The following is an 18,845-nucleotide window of genomic DNA, read 5'->3' as shown; positions in this document are numbered from 1 at the left end:
TGTTATGGTGACGTCAAACTAATGACGATTGATAGTGCTTTTATTGATTGTAATGATGAAGTTAATTTATGTTAGTAGTTGGTGGTTTTGAGGACGATGGTTGAAGAATGTGTAGTGGTTAACGATGTGTTTTGTGGTGGTTGATGATGGTGATGGTTATGATGATGGAGGTGGTTGATCATGGCGATTGATTATGACTGTGACAATAACAAATAGTAATGTTGAAGTTAGCAATAGTGATCGAATACTGTATAGTGATAAGAAATCACTGCTAATTGTGATGACGAAGTTTGTTTTGGAAATAGATTTGTAGTAGTGGTAATGGTTGATATTTGAGGTGAAGGTGGCGCCATCTAAAAATATGAGGGTGACGACAATGATTCATATAGTTATGATGCTGGAGAAAATAAGTGTGATGGTAGCGGTTATGAACGGTGGTGACTGTGATGATAGAGGTGATGGTGGTTCACAGTGGTAATTATGTCATATACTTGAGTATTTTCTATTAAATATATATAAGTTTTTTAAAGTCGCATGTCTAAGCATGTTATTTTATAAATATGATATCTTTTTGTCATGATATAATATGTTTCTTTTAGCAAAAATGAAATAGTTCCGTCATTTATCGGATCATATTTAGATAGATTGTTGTAGATGACACTTTTATGAAATTACAATAATCATAAATTTATCACGGGCACAATTAGCGACAATGAAGACCAACCAAAGTTAGGGGGCAAAAACCGAACAGGCCAACCAAAGTTATGGGTGTGCAAAAAATCGAATCGATCGATAAATCGAATCGAAAAAATGTTATTGGGTTATTTATGTTTTTTCGTGGGTTTATAAAAAAAATTATTGAATTATTGGTTCGGTTTCAATTTTTATTATTGGGTTATTGGGTAAACCGATAATCCAATAAGACGGTAATAATTTTTATTTTACCCTTCATAATTATTTATTATTAGCAAGTTAATATATAATTAGACACTATAATTATATCAAATTATTAGTACTCTACCAACTTCAGAGTTGGCTGATTTACTAGTTTTTATTGTTTATTCAAAACCTAAGAATTAAAGTAATGCGTTCACAATTGCAGTTATTTGATTTTAATTTTAGTTTTAGTCTTATTGGACTGTTTTATTTTAGTTTTAGGTTATAATGGCAGGTTATAGCATTTGCATCTTAGTAAAGGTCAGTAATTTGATTAACACAAAAAATTCCATACTATATTTTGGTGGTAATATGTAATTATAGCATTCGTGCTATTTTCTCGTATTGATACAATTTCTCATTATCTTTCTTGTTTTACTATATCAAAACATTTAGAGAAGTGAGAAGACATATAATATTTTACGGACATTTTCTTATTGGGTAAACTGAAAATCGAATCGATAATGATAAAAAACTGATAAATTGAAATCTGATAAAAAATATCTTGTTGATTTGTTATTGAATTAACATATTTAAAAGCTGAAAACCGATAAATCGAACGATAATATATAAAATCGAACCGAACCGATCGATGCACACCCTTGACCAAATCTGAAGCACATATTTATCGATCTAAATTTTATTAAAGAGATTAATATCGAATAATCATATACATATTTCATATGTATAACAAATTTCAAATACACGTATCTAATATATCGAGTGATGCGACAAATACATGTATCGGACGCACCAATTGATATAGAAAACGTAATATTGAAAACTAATGTAAAGAAAAGTAACTTGATCCTAAACTAATCAAGATAAGCCCAATAAATATACATTGTCATCTCCAAAGGCCCAAAAATGGCACAAGATGGCAGGCCCAATAACGAAGAAAAGGGCTTGTAAAACCCTAATAAAGTGGCACTGGCAGAGCTTACACTTTCATTCCATCAACAAAAGAAACCCTAGAAGCCGCAGTGCCACTGATTTCTCTCCTCCAGACGAAGATGCAGATCTTCGTGAAAACCCTAACGGGGAAGACGATCACCCTAGAGGTTGAGTCTTCCGACACCATCGACAATGTGAAAGCCAAGATCCAGGACAAGGAAGGGATTCCCCCAGACCAGCAGCGTTTGATTTTCGCCGGAAAGCAGCTTGAGGATGGTCGTACTCTTGCCGACTACAACATCCAGAAGGAGTCCACTCTCCATCTCGTGCTCCGTCTCCGTGGTGGTGCTAAGAAGAGGAAGAAGAAGACCTACACCAAGCCAAAGAAGATCAAGCACAAGAAGAAGAAGGTTAAGCTCGCTGTGTTGCAGTTCTATAAGGTTGATGACACTGGAAAGGTTCAGAGGCTTCGTAAGGAGTGCCCTAATGCTGAGTGCGGTGCTGGAACTTTTATGGCTAACCATTTTGACCGTCACTACTGTGGTAAGTGTGGGCTCACCTACGTTTACAACAAGGCTGGAGGCGATTGATTTTAATGTTTAGCAATGCTCTATCAGATTTTCTTTTTGTCGAATGAACGGTAATTTAGAGTTTTTTTTTTGCTATATGGATTTTCGATTTTGATGTATGTGACAACCCTTGGGATTGTTGATTTATTTCAAAACTAAGAGTTTTTGCTTAATGTTCTCGTCTATTTTCGATATCAATCTTAGTTTTATCTCATTCTAGTTGTCTAATGTTCAACATATTAGCAATTTGGCGGATTATAGAACTATCAAATATGCTTCTCAGGAAATTTGAGATTTACCAGTCCTTGTGCTCATGGGGTTGAGTATAATATAGGAAAAAATAGTAAATTTAAGCCTGTGCTATGTTTCTATACTTTTATTTATTTGTCTCTGTACTTCCTCATGCTGAAACTCTGCTGTGCATTTCATTAATTTGAGAAACATAAATAAAGGGAACTGAGAAGGGACTGCCTGTTTGGTTGTGTGTGCTACATTTAGTAATTCTGTAGTATAGATTGCATTATATGCTTTTAGCGCCAGGCGAATACAGCAGGTGTTTGTTTAATCATTTGCATCAGGCTTGCTTCTCTATTTATGCATATATGGTTATTGCCATGCAAATACAGCAGCAGATTTAAGTGATTTCACCATCTGCATCAGTATTCTCTTGTTATTTTTTGTTTATTAACCAATGTATGTCAACATATGTTTCTGGTTACAATGTTTGCCAGTTTCTACCTATTCCCATTGTGTTAGCTGATTCTAACCACTTAAAATAGGAAGATTTGAACCATTGTGTTGGACTGTTTGGGATTAGCTGATTTTTTTCCCAACTGTTGGTTCCCTTTAATTGCCAGTTATATGTTCTTCGTCTGTCTAGAGCACGACATATAAATTGAAATAGGAGGAGTAAAATATGGGCATCAACGTAGGTATAGTAACCCGATTTCATAACATTATAGACTAATGTCTTGCTGTGGGTGTATATCACTTGAGCTCAGTTTTTGTATGCTTGCAAACAGCTGCGTCACAATTCTATGTTCCATTTATTAAAGTTTGTTTGGCTTAGAGCTCTTATTTGACATGGAGTGTGATGCCTATTAGGTTATGCTTGACTTGTATTATGAAGATTCGACTTTGCTTACCACCAAACTAACCTTGTTGCCTGCAAAGTTACAAGTTGTGTCGCCTCACCATATGCATTGTTTCTGGATTATGTTCTTTGTCAATTTCTCACAATAATTGCAATATCTGAGAATCACCTAGCAACCAACCAACCAACCCAATAAACTAGTTTCTCATGATCAATTAATTACAAATCTAACAGAGAGAAGTTTTGAACTTCAATTATAGTTAAACTGAAATTAGACTAAAGAGATCCCCCTTGTATGAGTTTGGATTGTAGGAGGTCATCGATTCACTAAGCAAGCCACAGAAAAAGTGGTGGTGGACATGGAAAACTGTCTTATGGCGTTATTAGTCCCCAATGGCATCCTTTTTGTGGATCAATTTCCACATTTGCGTGCATGGTAGAATTTTTTTGATCAATTATCAAAATGATTGTGTTGGTTAAATGTGCAACTCTAAATGCTTTTTAATTTTCTTGTGAATTTATGCTTAATTACATTCCTCTTATTTATTGTGGCTAATTAACCATTCAAATAATTTAGAATAAAAGTGAATTTTACGTCAAATACGACCAGACCTCTCCTAAACTAGTTGTTTTTTTAAAGTTAATTCTATTTTTTTTGGGCTTTTTCTTTTGCTTCAATTCAAAAGGTACGAAAAAACTCTACTAATAAACATAAAATTACATTACTTTTGAGCGAGGAACCACATGTAATTTATTTGAAATATCATTCTTGATTTATTTTTTTCCTTTTGGAATGTTTTTTCATTTAATTTCTACTAATAGATTTTTCCTAAATAATTTTCTTATGCAATTTATTTTTCAAGAATGCTATTTAATCTTTTCTAAACTTTTTTTGCTATTATTTGTTAAAAAATTTAAAAAATTCTATGATATGAATAATCAATATATAAATACTTGTATCAGCATAATGAGTATACTATATAAAAGCTAGATATGAATTCATAGATGATATGAAAATTCTTTGGCCAAAATTAAATTTATTGTCTTTTTTCTTTATTTATGTGTTAATGTGACAATGAATGAAACAATTATTAGTACTCCATCTTACATTTTCCTTATTGCACATTTTACGTGTTGCTTTTCGGTCCTTTTTTTTTTGTTTCGCTTTCTATAAACTTTTGCCCGTTATTTAATTACAATTGATACGTTGAATATTGATTCCATTATAACTCCTCAATATACATATTCATTTAATTATTTTTGTAATTACAGATTACTAATATTTATAACTCATTTATTGTGGTTGAGTCTTTTTATCTTCATTTTGCTTATCTGCATTTTAATCATATATTCATGAAGACAAAAGTCAACTAATCTAGAATACGATTTTGATGCCGTAGAAGACTTTATGCATTTGTAATTTCTTTGGACAAAAACCATTGTTACTTGAAAGTAATTCTATTTTTAATAATTATTTTGGTGATTTATTGGTATGTCAGTATGACTAATAATAATATTTTTTGGCCTCCACGGAGCAGTTTTATAGAATGACTTTCTTGGTGCAAAATGCAAATATTGAAGTATCAATCATCTATTTTATCATCATTGTAAATTCTTAAGTTGATCTCAACAATCGTCAGAAATTCATTGAAAATTGTAAGTTCATAAATTACGATATTACTTTATTAGATCATATGTATCAATGAAATTCTTTAAAGAACTTATATATCATGGCATTTGCGGAGGAGTGACATGAAATAGAAAAATATGTAATTTTCTTATATATACAAAAATTGAAAGATTAGAAATTTTACTACTAAGAATGATTTTCCATCTTAAATATGTAATGAATCGCAAGAGGAGGGAGCATTGCTTTTGGATTTGAATATGTTTAAAAGGGGTTATTTTAATTTAGTGTATTAAACTTCCTCTATATGCTAAATTCGGGGAAGAAATGAACCACAAGAGCTTATTGCATGTGGTCTATCTTACTGTGAAATTTGTAATTCATAAATATTCTCGATTCTTAAATATTTAGACATTAAAAAGAATACTTATTCATAAAATCCAGTAAAACTTTTCATCATCTTAGAAAGCACAAGTAAATTTACTAGTTATACATAAAATTGCCAAAGACAAATAGGGATGAACAATGCAATGCAAATATGTATAGAGTGTAGCTCACATCTCAAAATTCATTTCATAGCAAAGGCAAATTAGAAATACAAAGGTAAAGCTAATGTAGAAATACAAAGTTGTAGCCAATCATGCTATTATACTCATGAGTTTAAGTTTTATGCGCAGTAAATTATTTCTTAAGAGTTAATCTAATGAGTTAAATTTCACATAGAAAAGTGAATAGAAATTTTCTCTTAGTTTTAGCCAATTGATTTAAACAGTTACCTAGAAAATGGATTATTATTTGCTACCTCCCCAAGAAAAAAAAAAAAGAAGAGACGCTGTCCCTATTTTACCAGCTAATGTAATTACGGCAATTGGTACACTGTGGTAAAGGGTGTAAGTCATTTTTTGGCAAAAGCTATAACAGCGAATAAGGTAAAACGATAACGACTGACACGTGCCTTATCACTCATAGCCTGCAGCCAAGAATCATAACAAACTGAACCGTATATGTACGCACCACTACCCAAAAAAATCCACGCGCTACTACGTTCACGTTAAACATACTCTCCTATAGCAACAAATTCCTACTCTCTCACCCTAATGTTAATGGTGGACGTCAACCTCTCTTCTTCCCACTTCCATCCTCCATTAACAATGCTCCAGTGGCTTAACTTCAACTTTTATTGCATCCAAGCATAATAATGATAAACAAAGCAAAATACTGATGAAAAACCAGCAGCTGAATCAAAGCTACCTTTGTATTTCCACTTAAGTCTTCATCATTAACAGAAAACAGAAAGCAAGATGAATGGCAGAAACAGTAACACTGGAGACGAACTAGTAATCAGATTTTTTAAGATGAACAACAGAAATTAAACTAGACAGACATATTAGGGAATGAAACAAGTAGTAAGTAGGAGAATTAGGTAGGTTGCAAGTTCTGAGTAATTATAACCTCCTGGATTTACGGCCATATTCTTCTCTGCGATGCAATCAGAATTTCTTCTTCCGCTTGTTCTTGCTCTTGCTTTTCTTCTTCTTTTTCTTATCCAGGAAATCATCAAAATCTTCAGGGTACCACGTATCATCCATCCCATCCAGAATTTTAGAACTAACCATAAAACACAGATACGGATCCACAGTAGCATATTTAATCTTCTCAGGATTCATAGGATCTCTCCACCAACGAGCCTCCCGGGGGAACCACGCTATAGGCTTTTCAGGCCTGATCACGTCCCAGTATTTTCCCAGAACAGTCATGGATAGACGATTAAGGTCATAATGGCGTAGATCCAAATCATGCCTCTGCAAACCTAGCTCAGCTAAAATATTGATGTCGACAGGGTTAGTAAACTTGATATCAAAGTCAGCATCAAGCCTGTGCATAATACGACGCATTTTCATTCCAATAACCATAACCTTAGGATCAGCGAAGAAGTCTTTCATAGCCTTGGGAATAGGATCATCGTCGTACTTAGGGAAAGGAAGGCGGTAGAGTAAGCAGTGAGAACCTGTGCAAACCTGAAGGAGGTCGTAGGGATAGTCCTCGCTATCTTTAATCTCCCAGTGCTGCCCACTCATATCGGGATCGCGCTCCACACAGATTGTGACGAAAATAAAACCATGTTTGCTATTGGGAGCCGTATTCTGAACCTCCTTGATCCATTTGGCCACCGTCTTGTAGTTTCCGGTGACAACAGTGAGGATACGATGTTCATCGACGTACACATTGTATGGATCGTAAATCCACCTTGATTCATTGTACTTGAAGTCCTTCTCTCTTCTCCTGTTTTCCTTCTTCAGGTTGACGATAGAGATTTGCAGAACCATTTTTGAGAAAAGCTTGCTCTGCAAGAAAAATGTACAGAGGGAGTAGTGGAGAAGAGTGGCGACTGATCGAGCGAGTATAAACAGCTATCAACTCTGGCTACTTATATAGCTGTTTCAGAGGGGCAATTTCGGGACGTTCTCAAAATTTTATTACTTGAGCGATACTCTCAAATTTAATTACTACTAATTTTATTTTATGTATATATTGATTGTGTAAGAAAGTTTAACCATATTAATGCAAGTTACTAGACGTAGCAGTTTTGTTAGTTAATATGAAAGTTACGTCACTTATAATATGTTAATTGTTATACCTTATAATACTTGTTATGAAAGTTGAAAAGTTATTCATGGTTGGAATTTGGAACTTACTAGATCATGTCAACTTAATTTCAACAGTGTAAAAAATCTATAATTAGTGCAGGAAATTTAGCAACCTAAACAAAATTTTTAATATTATTTTTATGAATCTTGTTTTAATATGTGAAGCTAATACACATAAAAAAAATTTGATTAGTTGAGATTTAATTTTTCTAAGAAATAAAAACCCAGTGCATATATTTCTTTTTAGATACTATTTGTGATGAAAAATAATTAGTGTTAGGTGATTCTAATATAATTAAGCGTGTCTTTTTAAACCTGTCTTTCCAAATATTACTGTCCGATACTCAATTTTATTTTAAAATGATAATATCGAATTTAACTAGTTAATATTAATTAAAAAAAAGAGAGAAGAGTTAAACAAAATTTTTAAGTACTACTATATAGGATCCGAAATAAAGGAAGTTCACTTAAGCTATTGTATTTTTTCTTCATCAAAGGTAAATAGGTTATTTTTGTTTGACATATAAAAATAAGTATAAAGTAAATTTGTGATTAATAAAGACGAAATAATAGTATAAAAAAAAAACCATAAAAAACCTCAAAAAATATTAAAAATTATAATAAATAAATATAAAGCAAATCTGCGGCCAATGAAGACGAAATGATAGTGTCAAAAAGTACCATAATTAATGTAAATAAAACCTCAAATAATATTAAAGATTAAAATAGTAAGAACATAATAATAACATTTATATTAAAAATAAAACTATATCATATTCAACTTATTAATTTTCTATGATAATTCTTGACCTTTATATTTTTTTATCAAGCCTACTTAATATCATGCCTTTGATAATTTGCAAATGAATTACTAATATGTCTTATTAAATTACATATTCGCAAAATTATTTCAATCTATCTCCTTTTCTTTAACGTTTTTTTTAATTAAAAATATTGATACAAAGCTGTCCAAGTGAAAAAGGTAGAATTGATTACTTTATAACTAAACTATGAAAATTATATTTATATATATATATATATATAAATTAAATTAATGTTACAGCAATTTTATAATCATTACACAACTTAATTTGAAAGAAAAAATTAATGTTTTAAATGCTCATAGAGGAAAGATATATTTTCTTTTGATAATTTCTTTAATAGAAAAATAAAAAAATTATAAAAAATAGATAAATAATAATAGTGACCATTGAGGCACGAGCGAACAACTCTTCAAAGAGATGATGCATAATACTTTCAAAAAGAAAAGAAGCGTCACATTTTGTGAAACGAAAGAAGAAAATATCCGATTGACTAAAAATAATTAATTAAATAAAAAAATTGAATCCGGTGGTGGCCCAAATCACACATCCAGTGGCGTGGCTGCCTATCTTTTCGTCCTTCGCTCTCCGCCAAATGTCTGCAATCACCGCCATTCCTGCTTCAACTACCATGTCCGCCACTGCAACTTCTGCTTCCGCCTCCTCCTCCGCTCACATACTCAGACTCAATCACAAGCAGCTCATTTTTTCGCTTCATGGCAGAAGAAAGTCAATTAGTGCATCCTCCTCCTCCTTCTTCAGCACATACCGGTTCAACTCCAGCATTTCTAGATCCTCCCGGAGGATCTCTTATCCTTCTTCCATCAGGATTAGACCGCTATCTCCTGTCATGGAATGGCAAGATGTCACGTACGTTAGCATCTTCTTTTATATGCAATTACTTGTTTACCGCTGAGTTCTTTTGTTTGATTTTGTGATTTACTTGCCAAATATGTGTTTATTGAGTCCTATTTGTATTCTAATTGTGAGAATCTTCGATTTTTGATGAATTCAGAGTTAAAATGGAAGTAGATGTGCCCATTTCAGTTGCTTATAAGTGCTATTCTGATCGTGAGGCCATTCCTGAATGGATGCCTTTTATTTCAACTGTAAAGGTATGTGATGCCATGTTATCTGCGCGTTTGAGCTTTTAAGCTTTCAAATGTTCTCAATTATAAGTATTACCTTTTCTTTGCACATAAACTGTTAAGATTGCACAACTGTTTGAATGGTCTGATTGACTGCTTCTTCGGAAGGATGCATCTCAGTATTACTCCATCGCTCATTTTATATGACCTTGTTGGACTGGATGCAAAATTTAAGTATCACTAGTAAACTAGTTGTCGGGGAAGAAAAAGTTAAACTAATGATCGGAAGTGTTTTAAGTGTACTGTTAGAAATGACTCTGCTAGAGAAAAATTTTAAGTCTAAAACAAATGAATTGACATTCTTGAATGTTATAGGGGAATGATGATACACATTTTGGGGACTTTTAAATGGGACGAGTTCCATATAGATTGAACGGAGGAAATACTATAGTTTCTCTTTACAATTTCCTCCCAGGATGATACCCTGCATCCTTAATTACTTCTTGGCTATCTCTTCATCAGTCTCATTCCATGCTTCACTTAATGAGTATCATTGGTGGATTTTTAATTTGCACTTTGTATATGAAGAAAGCACTCACCCAAAACAGTTGAAGTCGAATGCAGATGTATTGAGAATTAGGGGTCTAAATTCTAGTTCTTCGATGTATTGAGAATTAGGGGTCTAAATTCTAGTTCTTGATTATTTCAAACACCCATTACACAGCTCAGCTCATCTTCTGAATCTCATTCTAAGGGAACTTGATGTTAGACTCTCTTGCCAGATTTTGGAGGATAAGCCTGACCTATCAAGATGGTCACTGAAGTATAATGCTTTCGGGCAGAATATTGAATATTCATGGCTTGCTCGAAATATGCAGGTAAAATCTCCCTTCAGTAAGCTCTTCCCTGGTAATGTTCCTTTGTTCCTAAACATCAGTTGCTCAGTTTTTATTAATGTTTTACAGCCTACGCCAAACCAGAAGATCCACTGGAGATCTCTGGAGGGACTTCCCAACAGGTAATGTGCATATTAGTTTAGTTTTTGTTGATTCTAAATAGAACATATCACTGTGAACTGTATCATTATACTGCAAAGTCTTAAACAGTTATTTGAATTATAATGTTTTCTGATCAATTCTATATTTCTTTGAATGAAAGATCATTAATTCTCAGTATATTGAAACTGGTCATCAGTTTTATGATGATTCTCTTATTCAAATTGCAGGGGAGCTGTGCGATTTTTTCCCAAAGGCCCATCATCCTGTATCATAGAAGTGAGAACTTTACTTGAAGCCTGAAGGATAACTTGGTCCTTTTCCTTTAAACTTCGACTGATCTTTATTAAGCATTAATTTCTACAACAAATACTTATGGGATATCCATATAGAGGAAGAGGCAGAAAAATGTGTTGCACCTTTTGACAGAAATTGCTATATTGTTTTGGTCTTTGACTGCTTCAAAATTGACTAGTGCTTCTCCTTCTTTCAGCTAACAGTTTCATATGAAGTGCCTCAACTTTTGGTTCCAGTGGCATCAGTAAGCACTCTTAACTCCTATATTAGGAACTGTAGTTCACATTAGTTTTTAAATATATGCAATCCTCTCAACCTTGCTTGGGTATAAAATCATCTCAAGTAATGAGATTGCAGTTTTATTATGATAGCATAGTATAATGTTCAAGTTTCACTTTACAATACATTCACTTTTTTCATCTATTGTTCAGGCATTGAAACCATTTCTTGAAAACCTGCTGTCGCAAGGATTGGAACGCTTTGCAACATTTGCTAGGATCTACTCAGCTGACACACCTAAATGATGTATAAACTAAATTCATGCCATTAACATCCATTGGTTGTATAGCTTGCAATAATCTTCTGGTTGCAATCTATGGCTTGTCAGCTAGGGCAAGCAGTCTTAATTCTTATCATGGTCTTACTGATCATCTAGCTGCATGGTCATTCAGTTTATTGCTCGACTAAAATTGCAGACTTCTCCTCATTCATATAATATTGCAGTGCACTGAACTCAATAGGTAGCCAAGAAATCCTTCCTCACATGGATACAGAGACATCAATATTTTCTTTGACTGGGCAACTTCGTATGCTTAGGCCTTTACATAGGCGTTGTTCTGATTCCACTACTAGCATGCTTATAGTCGAGCGAGGTGCAAATATATAGGGCATAATAACTCATGAGCTCAAAGAGGAAGATTACATTGTCAATGTAAATTGTTATTACACATTGATTCTGCAGTGCGTCGTCCTAGTTAAAATCCATGTCGCTAGAACCATCAACAAGGAATAGGCCTGTTGCAATCTAGTTATTACAAGGAGCAAAAAGTACCAAATGTTCATTATGTACATTAATAAAATGAGTAACATGAGCACGGCCATATGCTACTCAAACTTTGAAGCCACATGATAGCATATTATTTATTGTTAGATTAGATTACCTTTGGAAGCAAGGGAATTAATAATATTGTTTTTCAGATATTTTTTTTATTTTTAAAGTGCATTTCTACAATAATCAATAGAGACAAGCTATCTTTTTATTCAGTTCTTTGATAAAAAATATATAACAAGACTAGAATATAAAAAACGTTGAATCCATGGTGGCCTAATTTCCATATGGCATGCCTATCTTTTCGTCCTCCACTCTCCTCCAAATGTCTGCAGCCGCCGTCGTACCTTCTCCAGTAACCATGTCCGGAGCTGCAACTTCTTCTTCTGCCTCCCACATACTCAAGCTAAATCACAATCATCAGCTCATTGTTTCGCTAAATGGCAGAAGAAAGTCAATTAATGCATCATCCTCCTCTTTTATCGGCGAATACCGACTCAACTGCAGCATCTCTAGATCCTCTCGAAGGATCTCTTATCCTTCTCCCATGAGGATCAGGCCGCTCTCTCTTGTCATGGAATGGCAAGATTGCACGTAAGTTAACATCTTCTTTTACATCTAATTACTTGTTTAGAGCTGTGATTTTGGTTTTACTTGCCAAATATGTGGTGGTTGGGTTCTATTTTGGTCTATTTGCAATCTAACTGTGAGAAATTTCGAATTATGATGAACTCAGGATCAAAAAGGAAGTAGATGTGCCCATTTCAGTTGCGTACAAGTGTTATTCTGATCGTGAGGCCATTCCTGAATGGATGCCTTTTATTTCAACTGTAAAGGTATGCAATGCCATGTTATCTCTGCATTTATGCTTACCCGAGGAGTCATTCCATATGTACTCAATTTTATTACCTTCTCTTTGCAATTAAACTATTAAGACTGCAAGACTGTTGGTTTAGATATGGTGTTATTGGCTGTTTTTCTTGATTGATGCATTTCAGTATTACTTCATTTGCTCATTTTATATGACCTTGTTTGACTGGATGCAAAATTTAAGTACCGGTAGCAAACTAGTAGTCGAGATAGAAAATATTAAGATTAATGAATGGAAATGTTAATAGGTTGAAGTCTAAAATTAAGTGAAATGAGTCAAAATTCTTGAATATCATTGGGAGAATGATTTACAAATATTGGTGACTTCTAAAATGGGAAGAGTGTCGTATAAATTTAATGGAGGAAATATTTCCTTCTCTCTTTACAATTTCTTCCCAGGATGTTATTAAGTATTTGCCCATATTGCTGGGTAGTATGCTGGTGTCTTGCATCCTGGATTACTTCTCTTTGTCATCTCGACTATCTATTGATCTGTCCCAATTCGTGCTTCACTTTGTGAGTATCACTGTTAGATTTTTGATTTGCATATTGGATATAAAGGAACCACTCACAAGAAACAATTGAAGTCGAATGCAGATGTATTGACAATTAAGGGTCTACGCCCTTGTTCTTGATTATTTCAGACATCCATTACACAGCTCATCTCACCAACTTAATTTCATTCCGAGGGAACTTGATGTTAGACTCTCTTGCCAGATTTTGGAGGATAAGCCTGACTTATCAAGATGGTCGCTGAAGTATCAAGCTTTCGGTCAGAACATTGAATATTCATGGCTCGCTCGAAATATGCAGGTAAAATGCCCCTTTAGTTAAGCACTTCCCTCATTATGTTTCTTTGATCCTAAACCTCAGCTTCTCAGTGTTTTAATCTGTTTTACAGCCTACGCCAAATCAGAAGATCCACTGGAGATCTCTGGAGGGACTTCCTAACAGGTAGTGTAAAACCTAGTTTCCTTTTGGTTAATACTAAACAGAACATATAACTGTGGACTGTATCATTGAACTGGAAGTCATAAAGAGTTTTTTCTTCCACCAGACAAATAGTCCATAGATAATAAAACCATGTTGCTTTGGGACTGGTGGCAGAATATTTCTGGTCTATATCTCAGTAAGACAGTTAGCAACAACAAAATAGCTTGAAACATAATGTTTTCTGATCAATCCTATGAACAAAAAAAACATTTATTCTCAGTATATTGGAACAAATCATCAGTTTTATGATGAATTCCTTATTCAAATTGCAGGGGAGCTGTGCGGTTTTTCCCCAAAGGCCCATCATCCTGCATCATAGAGGTGAGAATTTTACTTTTTGAAACATAACTTTGTCCTTTTCATTTAGACATCAACTATTGTTACAACAAATACTTATGGATGGGATAATCTTGGAAGATCCTATCCAGGAAGGGGTAAAAAACGTTTGCACCTTTTCTTCTCGTAGTTTCTTATCGGCAACCATACAATTGAGAATGTGTTGACAGAAATTGCTATATCCTTTTGGTCTTTGCGGCTCAAAATTGACTAGTGCTTCTCCTTTTTTTTTTCAGCTTACATTTTCGTATGAAGTGCCTCAACTGTTGGTTCCAGTGGCATCAGTAAGCACTCTTAACTCCTATATAATTCACAGTTGTTTTAAAATCGTAGGCATGAGATCTTTTCAAACAATGAGATTGCAGATTTATTATGATAGTAGAGACTCTGATTTTCAAGCTTCACTTTATAATATATTTTTTCACCTTTTCAAATATTATCCAGGCATTGAAACCATTTACTGAAAACCTGCTGACACAAGGGTTGGAACGATTTGCAACATTTGCTAAGAGTTACTCAGCTGACACACCTAAAGATGTATAAACTAAATTCATGCCAGTAACATCCATTGATCCTATATCATGCAAAAACCATCTAGCCGCAATCTATGGTTTGTCACTAGGATCGAGCAGTCTTAATTCTTATCATGGTCTTACAGATCATCTAGCTGCATGGTCATTCACTGTGTATCGCTCGAGTATAATTGGAGACTTCTAGTCTTGATTGCTCCCCATTCATATCGTATTGCAGTGCACTGAGCTAAATAGTCAGTTCAAAAAACCCTTCCTCACATCGATAAAGAGACGCCAGTATTTTCTTTGATTGGCAACTTCGACTGTGCTTCTGCATTATGCTCATCAATGGAAATTTTGCTTTCGTTATTATATGAACTGAAAATTACAAATGTACTATTCAGAGTATTCAAGATGTGTTAAAAAATCCTGAGAAACTTGTTTGACTAATCACCACAAAAAATTTGCAATAAAAACTCATGAATTGAAGTATCTCACTCCTTTAATGTTGACGGTAAAATACAGAAAAAAATATATTCTTTTCTTGATATGTTAAAAGTGACAAGTACACCCTATTAAGCTGATACACTCCTTAAAAACTATAAATATAAGAGTATTTTACTGTATCATCATTTGAATATAATAAATACAATATCTCGAAAGATATAATAGAGAAATGACTATAATTAAACATAAGATAAATTAAGAACTAAATGTAAAGTTATTTATGGATTTCATAGACTAAAAAATATTGTTAGACATCTATTTTTAGTATAGTGGACAAATATTGTTGGATGGAGGGAGTAAAGATTAAATCTATTCTAGAAATAAATGACAAATAAAAGTGAACGAAAAAAGCAATAAAGATAAAATGGTAAAGTAATTATGTCAATTATTAATTTTCTTAATAGATGTGTGAGGTAAAACATAGACAAGCAAAATAGGGGAGCATAATAATTTTGGAAGCGTCATCATAAAATAAAAATGCAACGTTTAATTCGAATTTAATTAGAACTTTAATTGACGCATCCGAGAGGGATGAAGTCAGTATACTAATTACACCTTCGAGAGACCCCCAACAATAAGGTAGATAATTGTTGATTAGTCAAAGCCTACAAATTTAAGTGTTACTCATGATCATCTGGGTAAATGATTAAACCCTCACGTTATTCGATATTTTAAAATTAAAAACTTATCTTCATCTAGCTAGTTTAGGTATATAGAAAATCATCAGAAACAATTTTGTAATGTACTGAATACTTGTCTTTAATCTAATGAAGATAAATAATAATTTCTTTTAATGAAAAGATACCTTTAGTTATGTTGAGGATAGATATACTAATTAATTACATTAATATAGGGATGTACAAAATTGAACTGAAAATCGAATCAAATCGTAAACCGAAAAAATAAATCTAACTAGTGGTTTGGTTTGACTTGATTTGGTGTTGAAAAAAGACCCGACTATATTTAAGTTGATTTGGTTTCAGCTTAGAAAACCAATCCGATGTCAAATCATCCCAACTCGACATTATATATTTAATCTTAAAATTTTATTTTATAAGTAAAAATATTTACTTTAATATAATTTTTAGGGATAATGCACAAGTACTCTTTCAACCTATGTCTGAAATCTCAGAGACACACTTATACTATATTAAGGACCTTAGTATAGTATAATTGTGTCTTTGATTTTGGGCATAGGTTGAGGAGGTATTTGTGCATTTTTCCTAATTTTTAAATATCTCCTATATTTTTTTCATAGTTTTTATCTTTTAATATATTTATTTCATGTTTAGAAGTTTGAATTCTTAATGATCTAATAAAGATTATAGTCGATACATGTTGGTAATTATAATAAAGTTTAAATAAAAATCAAATTAATACTAATGCAAAAAGAAAATCAATTCAACACTAAGAATGACAATAATATTGAATATTTGTTTTTAGTTTTACATAGATTTAAACAATTAAAATACATGATCTAATTTTACTTTCTTTTAATATTTAGTCATGTAACTAATACTTACTGAACTTATTTAAGCATAATTTAGTACTTTAAATTATGATCAATTTCATTAATGACTTATTAATTTGCAATAGTTGTTTTACGCAATTTTATTATTATTTTTTTGGTGGATATTTTAGTGTGATTAATCATATTATAATTTTTGTTATTTTCTTGAGAAATATTTTAGATAGTTGTATTTTGGTAGAACTAAAGAAATATTTGAAGTACAAGTAAATTATATGTTTGTGTGAATACTTTATGGAAAATCCCGAAAATCCAATAATAATTATGTATGACCTCAAGGCACCACCACCCTCTCGAGGCGCCGTGCCCTGAGGCCCCCCACCCCTTCAGACCTTACGACACCTTGCCCCAAGGCCCTTTAACTTCCTGAACCTTGAGGCGCCGTGCCTTGAAGCCCCGTCACACCTTCGTACCTTGAGGTGCCATTTCCTAAGGCCCTTCCACCCCCCGGACCTCGAGGGACCATGGCCCGAAGCCTTCTTCCCACCCCCAAGACCTCGAGGCGTTGTGCCTCGATGACTACTCCCCCACTCATAAGACCTTGAGGCTCTATACCTCGAGGCCTTCTCCCCACCCCCGAAGACTTGGAGGCGCCGTACCACGAGGCCCTTACCTTGGACCTCGAGGCACCTTTCCCCAAGGCCCCACCCTTACCCCCAGACCTTGATGCGTCGTGCCCCGAGGCCCCACACTCTAAACCTCGAGGCGTCGTTCTCTTAGGACCTACCCTTACCCGCTTGAACATTAAGGCTCTGTGCCGTAGGACCATCCATCTCCCCACTCCTGGACCTCGAGGTTCACGCCCACCCCTGGGACCTCGAAGCGCTATGCCCCGATGCCTTTTATCCCCCACCCTCAGACCTCGAGGTGACATGCCCTAAGGCCCCCCTCTCCACTCCTTGGACCTCGAGGCGTCGTGACCCCAGGCCCTCCCGCACCCCCTAGACCTTGTGGTGCTGTTCCCCAACACCCTCCCCACCCTAGACCTCAAAGTGTCGTGCCCCAAAGGCCCTCCTCTCACTTCCTAGACCTCGAGGCGTCGTGCCCCAAGGTCCTTCCCCCACCCCTGGACCTCGAAGTACCTTTCCCTCATGCCCTTTCCTACCCAAGACGTTGAGGCGTCGTGCCCCAAAACCCTCCCCCACCCCAGACCACGAGGCGCCGTGCCACGAGGTCCTTCCCTCACCCCCGAACTTTTAGGCATCGTGCCCGAGGCCCTTCCTCCACTCCCGGACCTCGAGGAACCCTACCTGGATGCCCCACCCCACCCCAGGACCTTGAGGTGTCGTGCCGGGAGGCCCTAACCCACCTTCCGGACCTCGAGGCGCCGTGCCCTGAGGCCCTACCCCCACCCCACCCAGACCTCGAGGCGTCATGCCCGAAGGCCCTACCCCACCCCGAACCTCGAGGCGCCGTGCTCCAAGGACTCATCCCCATCCCCCTAACCTTGAGGTATCGTTCCCAAAGGCCTACCCACACCACCTAGACCTCAAAACGCCGTGCTCCAAGGCCTCTCCTCACCCCAGGATTTCGAAAAAGCAGCCCCAAATGAATTTATATTACTTTTCATGAAAATAAAGAGATAATAATAGTTCAACAATTTTGGTTAATCTGTTTTATAAAAAATATATAAATTTAATATAATGTGCGACTTCTACGATCTAGTTTGTGAAATTATTATTGAAAAAGGATACAAATGTCACTATTAATGAAAATAAAGATATAATTATAGTTCAATATATATGATCTATTTTATAAAATATATAAATTCAGAATTTCATGTAACTACTATAATCTTTGCTACAATTTCTATCCTTTGGTGAGAACCTTGCGCACATTGAAAAATTCCCATTATGTAATAGCCTCTAAACCACACAATAAATATAATCATACTGGACAAGTCATATGCGACAAACTCAACTCAGTAATCATTAAATATAAATGTGTAATATACATAATTATTATATTAGTTTTATATATTTTAACTAGTGCCGACAATTAACTTTGGCCGGATGAACATAAACCATAGAATCTCAATAAATAGAATCTGTTGTTGTTAAGAGTTTGTCATATTTCTCTCTTT

At 34.6% G+C, this 18,845-nt stretch overlaps 3 protein-coding genes across 3 annotated transcripts; all 3 read left to right on the top strand.

The window, feature by feature from the left end:
* Positions 1–1,898: 1,898 nt before the first annotated feature.
* ubi3 (ubiquitin) lies at positions 1,899–2,572 on the top strand. The gene has a single exon (NM_001346406.1). It carries the CDS (start codon positions 1,950–1,952, stop codon positions 2,418–2,420), a length of 471 nt encoding a protein of 156 aa, NP_001333335.1. The 5' UTR covers positions 1,899–1,949; the 3' UTR covers positions 2,421–2,572.
* A 6,324-nt stretch (positions 2,573–8,896) lies between these two features.
* On the top strand, positions 8,897–11,600 carry LOC138337015 (uncharacterized). Its single transcript, XM_026030745.2, has 7 exons — positions 8,897–9,458; positions 9,604–9,703; positions 10,459–10,554; positions 10,642–10,694; positions 10,902–10,950; positions 11,165–11,212; positions 11,400–11,600. The coding sequence occupies exons 1-7, from the start codon at positions 9,184–9,186 to the stop codon at positions 11,490–11,492; spliced, it is 714 nt and encodes a 237-aa protein (XP_025886530.1). The 5' UTR covers positions 8,897–9,183; the 3' UTR covers positions 11,493–11,600.
* A 130-nt stretch (positions 11,601–11,730) lies between these two features.
* LOC101262041 (uncharacterized) lies at positions 11,731–15,099 on the top strand. The gene is made up of 7 exons (XM_004229138.5): positions 11,731–12,610; positions 12,753–12,852; positions 13,604–13,699; positions 13,788–13,840; positions 14,152–14,200; positions 14,452–14,499; positions 14,660–15,099. Exons 1-7 carry the CDS (start codon positions 12,309–12,311, stop codon positions 14,756–14,758), a joined length of 747 nt encoding a protein of 248 aa, XP_004229186.1. The 5' UTR covers positions 11,731–12,308; the 3' UTR covers positions 14,759–15,099.
* The last annotated feature ends 3,746 nt before the right edge of the window (positions 15,100–18,845 follow it).

Source organism: Solanum lycopersicum, chromosome 1 (assembly GCF_036512215.1).
Source record: "Solanum lycopersicum chromosome 1, SLM_r2.1".
In the NCBI taxonomy this organism is placed as follows: domain Eukaryota; kingdom Viridiplantae; phylum Streptophyta; class Magnoliopsida; order Solanales; family Solanaceae; genus Solanum; species Solanum lycopersicum.
The sequence above is the reverse complement of the archived record's forward strand: the minus strand, read 5'-3'. Positions and strand labels throughout refer to the sequence as shown.